At 61.3% G+C, this 7181-nt stretch overlaps 1 protein-coding gene and 1 long non-coding RNA gene across 3 annotated transcripts; one reads left to right on the forward strand and one right to left on the reverse strand.

Moving 5' to 3' along the window:
- On the reverse strand, positions 1–1398 carry LOC116809207 (uncharacterized). The gene is made up of 2 exons (XR_004369642.3): positions 887–1398; positions 1–407 (listed from the first exon to the last, which is right to left on the reverse strand). It is a non-coding gene; the product is annotated as an uncharacterized lncRNA (long non-coding RNA).
- A 2505-nt stretch (positions 1399–3903) lies between these two features.
- On the forward strand, positions 3904–6194 carry HES4 (hes family bHLH transcription factor 4). Of its 2 annotated transcripts, none has more exons than XM_030289300.4 (4): positions 3904–4325; positions 4404–4499; positions 4592–4679; positions 5177–6194. In XM_030289300.4, the coding sequence occupies exons 1-4, from the start codon at positions 4116–4118 to the stop codon at positions 5770–5772; spliced, it is 990 nt and encodes a 329-aa protein (XP_030145160.4). In that variant the 5' UTR covers positions 3904–4115; the 3' UTR covers positions 5773–6194. The 2 variants fall into 2 exon arrangements, with proteins under 2 accessions (XP_030145160.4, XP_030145161.1); XM_030289301.4 differs by having other exon boundaries at positions 3906–4226.
- Positions 6195–7181: the final 987 nt, after the last annotated feature.

Raw genomic sequence — 7181 nt, forward strand, 5'->3', positions numbered from 1 at the left:
AACCCGTCCCACACCACCAGAATTCAAAGCTCATAAGCTGTTTTTATTTAAAAAGTGCGAACACCAGGGTTTTTTTGGGTTTTGGGGTTTTTTTTTTTTTTCCTAAGGGATCAAGATTAAATATATAGGCCACGGCCAGAGAGGAATCCCGGGGACTTTGCACATAAAGCCCTAAGAAGGAAAATCCCAGGTCTGCATCCAGAGGCTGTTGAAAGGCTTTCACTGGCCCACCACAAGCTGGGAAACCCGAATTATGCCGAGCTGGGCTGGCTGCGAGGGAGGAACTGCAGGAGGGGAGCTGCAATAATTGCAATTCCAGCCGCAAGGGGATAAACGCAGCGGGATCAAAGCTGCCAAACCGGGATTCGCCACTCCCGGCGTGCGTTCCCTCGGCATCTCCCGCGGACCTGGATAAAATCGATGGAAAAGAGATGTAAAAATGTGGGCTGGGCTGGAGAAAAGCGGCTTAGAGGGAGAAAAGCCTCGGGGAGGGAGGCCGCGATCAGCACCGCTCCCCACCCCCATTTCCCGAGATCCCCAAAACTCGATATTTATATATATCCATATATATATGTATGTAAGGATTCAGGACCTTCTCCCCCTCCCGCTCCCCGGAGTGCCGGCGGGGAATTTTCCAGGCTCCTTGCGGGCATTTCCAGCTGCAGGGGTGGGAAGCTGAGTGAGGCAGGCACAGCTGGCCACAGCTGGCCGCAGCTGCGGAGCCGCAGGAGGGCGGCGGGGGGGTGGCCCTGTCCCCATCCTGTCCCCTTTGTGCGGCTTCCAGCGCCACTAAAAGGGTGTAAAAGCCCCGCGGAACGGGAAATGGCCCCGGGCACATCCCAGCGTGGCTTTAGGTGGGGACAGAACAAAACAAAACAAAACAAACCCAAGCAGCAGCCCTGGCGGAGGAGGGAATTCCGGCCGCAGGAATGGAGCTTCCCCAGGGCTCCCCGAGCTTTGGAACATGGGGATGGTGGCGAGAAGAGGCGCGGGGCTGGGAGTGATGCCAGGGGCTCAGAGCGGCAGGAATTCTCCCGAGCTGTCCCCTGGAATTCCCTCTGGAGAGCAGCGCAGCCAGCGAGAGCTGCTCCCAGCCTGGGAATTGCATCACATTCTGCTGAAATCCTCCAGAACTGACTTTTTTTTTTTTTTTCAGTGTAATTATGTAATTAATGCGTTCAGAGCAAGCTGCTGAAGGAGGGACATAATTTTAAAAATTTTTATTATCATTATGACTTATTTCCTCCCAGGATTTTACAGCCTCCCTTATTCTCAAGGAGATTGCACAAGGGGCTGTTGTTCTGCAGTTTATTGCTCTCAGAAGGAAACTGAGCCCCCGAACCTTCGCAATGACACTCAAAAAAGCCCTTTAATAACATTTATTCCTCCCCAGGGACACAACCTGCACCCTTTTTCCAGAAGAACGGGCCCCACTTTGCTGCCACTTCGACTCCTCCAGAAAAACAACACCTCCCACGCAGCAAAAATCACAATTCAGCCTGGAATTGCTGTTCCTGCGGTCCCGTGCGCCTTGGGGAGGGAGAGGAAAAGGCTCCTGGAACCAATGGATCCTCCTGGAGCCTTTGATGTCTGCGGGAGGACGGTGCCGCTTCCCCGGCGCGGCTGCCGTGGGTGCCCCGGAGCCTGGATGTGCCGGAGCACCTGGAATTGCTCCGGAGATGAAAGGGCCGGGATGTGATCCGCGCCAGAACGGGAACGCTTCCAGGGCTTCTCTTTCCTCTTCTTTGCTTCTTGTTTTCCCTTCTTTTCTCCTTTCCTTTCCTTTCCTTTCCTTTCCTTTCCTTTCCTTTCCTTTCCTTTCCTTTCCTTTCCTTTCCTTTCCTTTCCTTTCCTTTCCTTTCCTTTCCTTTCCTTTCCTTTCCTTTCCTTTCCTTTCCTTTCCTTTCCTTTCCTTTCCTTTCCTTTCCTTTCCTTTCCTTTCCTTTCCTTTCCTTTCCTTTCCTTTCCTTTCCTTTCCTTTCCTTTCCTTTCCTTTCCTTTCCTTTCCTCTGGGAATGATTAACTGGAGCCAATTCAGAGCAGAGCAGGAGTCAGGCCAACAGTGGGGATTAAATTCCACGTGTGCTTCCCTTCTCCTCCCAGAAAATTCCCACAAACTCAGCTGGGCCCCCCTCAGTTTTCAGCTGGAAAAACCGGACGTGTTTTCCTGAGAGTTTACAAAAACCCCTCATTTTTATCCTTTAGACTGGCTGAGGAAAGGGGGAAAAAGGAAAAAGGAGCAGCGCTTTTCCAGCCCAGGAACCCTCCCCACTGTGCGCCGCCGGCCTGCGCGGAGCTAATTCCCAATTTATGATTATTAAAAGATTAAAGCCTGCAGCAGCGAGATTTCACACCAGGCTGCGTTCCCTGGGAAGGGCTGGAAATGAGGGGGGCTGCTCTGTGCTGGGGTCCCACATTAAAGGGATTTCTTTGGGATACGGGGATGGACTGAGCAGTGCCAGGCACCGGGAGCCCGGCGGGCACCGCGACCCCGCAGCCACAGCACAGTCTCGGAGCTTTTGGGATTCCCCAAAGCCCCACAGGTTTTGGGGTTTGTCAAAGCCCCGCAGCTTTTGGGGTTTGTCAAAGCCTTGCAGGTTCTTGGGCTTCCCAAATCCCCGCAGGTTTTAGGGTTTCCCAAAGCCCCCCAGCTTTTGGGACACGCTGTTCCCATCCCAAAGGGAGCCCCAGGGTTTGTCTGTGGTGGTGGCACAGAAAAACGGGGTGAGGGGGGTTGGCACCTCCCTTGGCACGTTGGGCTGGTGGGCACAGAGCTCTGTTTGAACCAACCTCAGGGACAAAAAGCCCCAAAATCGGGGCAAGACGCCAAGCGCCCCCCTTAGGGGCACGGGAGGGATTTTAGGGGGGTCACTCCCTCCCAAGCCCCAATTTCAGAGAGGGGGGGATAAACTCCGAGGTCGCCTTGGGCATCCACGGGGCTTGGCAGGGTGCCACACCCGGAGGTGGTGACACACTCCGGGGGGTTCTGCCCCCTCCAGCCCGGTTAAACCGGGGGGGTCCCGGGGCACCGGAGCATCACCGGGGTGGGAGAAGGCGCCGGAGGTTCACCCCCCCGTGCTCGTGCAGCTTCCTCCCGCTGCGGCAGCGCCGGGATTCGGTAGCCGGGCCCGGGGGGAGCGGGGGAAGCGGGCAGCGAGCAGCGCAGGAAGGCGGCAGCCCCGCGGGCGGTGCGGCGGGGCGGCTGCCGCCGGCGGGCGGCGGCGGCGGGGCGGGGTTTTCCCATGGAGCCGGGAGCGCTCCGGCACGTGCTCCGACGGGAGAACCGGGGGGAGGAAAGGAGAGGAGAGGAGAGGAGGAATGGGAATTGGAGTGGGAATGGGAATGGGGGGGCGGGTTGGGAACGGGGGAACCGGGAGAAGGGGGGGGAACCCGAGCCGCGGCCGTGATTGACAGCGGCGGCCCCGCCAGCCAATGGGAGGCCAGAGCGCCCGCGCGGCCCCGCCCATTGGCCGCCCGCCGCCGCCGCCTCGCGTGCCGCGCCAGCCGCCGCCGCCCCCGGGCCGGGTGTCACAGCGCGGGCGGCGAGCGGGGCCAGCGCGGCGGCGGCGGCGGCGGCGGCGGCGGGGCCGGCTCCCCGCCCGTGCTCTGCCCGCCCGCGCTCTGCCCGCCCGCTCCGGCCTCACCGCCCGCCCCCCTCGCGCCCCACGTGGCCGCGCTGAGGGGCCGGGGGGCGTTCCCCGCGCGCGCGTGACGGGGCGGGGCGGGAAGGGCGGGCGCGGTGCGGGTGTGAGGGGGGTGAGGCGCGGGCCAATGGGAGCGCGGGACGCGCGGGCGGCCGGGCGCGGGCCGGGCGCTGATTGGCCGCGCGCGAGTGTGGGAACGGCGGCGGCGGCGGGTTCACACGAATGGGCGCCGCCGCCGCCGCCGCCGCCGCGGCCGCGGGGCTATAAAGGGGCGCGGGCAGGGGCGGGGGGCGCCGCCGACCGCACGCCCCGCGCCCGCCGCACGCGCCCCGCGCCCGCCGCCGCACGCGCTCCGCTCGCCCCCTCCGGTTCCTTTCCACACCCCACACCACAGCCTCGGGTTTGCCGCTTCCACGTTCTTTTTTTTTTTTTTTTTTTTTCCTTCCCCCGTTCCTCCACCGGATCTCAGCCATGCCCGCCGATACGGGCATGGAGAAACCCACCGCCTCGCCCATCGCCGGTGCGCCCGCCAGCGCCAGCCACACGCCGGATAAGCCGCGGAGCGCCAGCGAGCACCGGAAGGTAAATGGAGGAGGAGGAGGAGGAGGAGGAGGGTGCCGGTCGGGGCGCAGCGGCGGTGGCGGCGGCGCTGGATGGCGACAAGCCCGCGGCCGTGCTGAGGTCGGTGATGGTGTCGGGTGCGGTGCTGGGGGCCCGGGGCCGTGCGGGGGGCGCTGACCGGTTCCGCTCTCCCCGCAGTCCTCCAAGCCCATCATGGAGAAGCGGCGCCGGGCGCGCATCAATGAGAGCCTGGGGCAGCTCAAGACGCTCATCCTGGACGCGCTCAAGAAGGACGTAAGTGGGGCTGCGGGGACACCGGGGACACCGGGGACACCGGGGCATGTCCGGCCGTGGGCAGCCCTGACCCAGCCGCTCTTGTCCCGCAGAGCTCGCGGCACTCCAAGCTGGAGAAGGCGGACATCCTGGAGATGACCGTCAAGCACCTGCGGAACCTGCAGCGGGCGCAGATGACCGGTGAGTGGCAGCTCCGGGGCCACCGGCCGTGGGGACAAGGCACCGGGCATGGGCATCGGGGTCTGGAGCGGGGGCTGGGGTCTGCACCGGGAGCTGAGCACAAGGGATCGGGATCCGGACCGGGGATCGGGGCTGGGGTCTGCACCGGCGGCTGAGGACAAGGAAGCGGGATCCGGACCGGGAGCTGGGGACAGAGAACGGGGACAGGGATCCGGACCGAAGGCAGGGCACCGGGAACCGGATTCAGCACCAGTGGCTGGGGACTGAGGAGGAAAGAACGAGAGCTGCAGACAGGAGACCGGGAAGGGGCTCCTTACAGTGAGCCTGGCTCCAGACCGGGGGCTGGGCACCGGGAACCGGGCTGCACCCCCGGGTTAGGGACAGACCACCGGGAACCGGGCCGCACCCCCGGGGTTAGCGACAGGAGCGGGTGCTGGGGACAGGGTACCGGGGCCGGTACCCCGGACCTGCCGCTCACCTGCCGCCCCCTCCCCCAGCCGCGCTCAGCGCCGACCCCACGGTGCTCGGCAAGTACCGGGCCGGTTTCAACGAGTGCATGAACGAGGTGACCCGGTTCCTGTCCACCTGCGAAGGGGTCAACGCCGACGTGCGCACGCGGCTGCTGAGCCACCTCTCGGCGTGCCTGGGCCAGATCGTGGCCATGAACTACCCCCCTCCTCCTCCTCCTCCGCCGCCGCCCGCCCAGCCCGCACATCTGGCGCAGCAGCCGCTCCACGTCCAGCTGCCGCCGGCCGCGGCCGCCGCCGTGCCCGTGCCCTGCAAGCTGAACCCCGCCGAGGCGCTGTCCCCCAAAGTCTACGGCGGCTTCCAGCTGGTGCCGGCCACCGACGGCCAGTTCGCCTTCCTCATCCCCAGCCCGGCCTTCCCCGCCGGCTCCGGACCGGTTATTCCGCTCTACGCCAACGCCAACGCGCCGGTGGCGGCGGGCGGCGGCTCGGGCAGCGCGGCCGCCACCCCCTCGGTATCGCCGGTGCAAGGTCTGACATCATTTGGGGGCAGCATCGGCCCAGCCTCGCAGGCCGGGAGTCCCGTGGGAGGAGAGCGCAGCGAATCCGTCTGGAGACCCTGGTGACTCCCTCCGAGCCATTCCCCCTCTCCAAAAACAAAACAAAACAGAAAAACCGCAACAAACTCTCGTTGGCTCCGTTGTATGGAGCCCCTGTTATGTTTTGGGGAATTTTTAAAGCAGATTTAAGCAGAAAGGAAGAAAAGGACCTCGCTATGAACGTGCTATTTATTATTTTCAGAGGTTGGGATCTCGACTTGTATTTTTACTCCTTTAAAATGCCTTTATTTGAGATACTTTTTTTAAGGAAATGAACAAAAAAAATAAATGAGAAATAGTTTTGTAACAAATATTGAAAAAGTTATAATGCCAAAGTTGTTTGTATCCCGTTGGTCTGTGGGTGTGTGCGTGCCTGTGTCGAAGACTTCCAAAAATGAAAAGAGAAAAAAAAATGCAGGTGTTTCAATAAAGGAACTCTTTGAAATAGATTTTTTTTCCCACCCTTTCATTTTGTTTAAGAGTGGGCAAGGACAAGCTCATCCTCTGTGTACAAAAAAAAAAAAAAAAAAAAAAAGGGACTGGACTTTATGGCTTTATTTAAAGATAACTGGAAGGGATTTGGGTAAGAAATTCGGGGGGAAAGTGATGGGGCTGAGAGGAGGGGGTTAAATGTCCCCTGAGTTTTGCAGAAAGAAGAAGGATTCCTAAAAACAGCGGCCGCTGGAAGCTGAGCCAACACCTGGCGCCTGTACCTGCTCCCAAAATGCCAAAGCCGCGGCCTCTCCCCCCCGGCCGCCTCGGGGTGCGGGGTGGCTGCTCGGGAGCGCTCCGGGCCCACAAAGGCGGCGAGAGAGCCCGTCCCCATTGTCGGGAGGGTAATTAGGAGGGATAAAGGCTCTCATCGAGTATGCAGCGGGCTCTTTGGGAAGTTGGGAGCCCTATTGAAGCGCCTGGGAACTCGGAGCTGAGGGTTAATGTGTGGCTTTTTTTTTCCCCGGCGCTCTCATTGACAGGGCCAGATAGACTCTGATACTCAATGCTGTTGTAAATTCAATTGCCCGGCCGCACAATGCCCACCTCATAAAAGAGAATAACTCGGGGTTGTGGCTTTTTCTTTGCCGCTGAGCGGGGGGACTGAGGAAAAGACAGTTTTGCCACCCATTCTGACTCACCCCCGGCACTTGAATCGTGGCCAAGTGGAAGCAATCGCAGCCTCTCGCACACGGAGAATGAACCACTTCCAATTGTCACCAATTAACAGGGGCCGCGCTGCGGGAAAAGAGCGCCCGGGCTGCCGGGCCCAGCTTTGTGCTCTCTGCTCCGCATTGCTGAGCTGGGGCTGCCCTGGAATCCGCAGGGGAAACGCCAGCAGAGGAGGTGCGAGTGCCAGAGGCAGCTCCACCCCGGCTGGGGGGCTCTGGGATCCCGATTTCCTCACTCCCCCCTTCCCGGGAGCCTGGGGATTGTCCTGGTGG

The sequence above is a fragment of the Taeniopygia guttata genome, chromosome 21, assembly GCF_048771995.1.
Source record: "Taeniopygia guttata chromosome 21, bTaeGut7.mat, whole genome shotgun sequence".
Lineage (NCBI taxonomy): Eukaryota > Metazoa > Chordata > Aves > Passeriformes > Estrildidae > Taeniopygia > Taeniopygia guttata.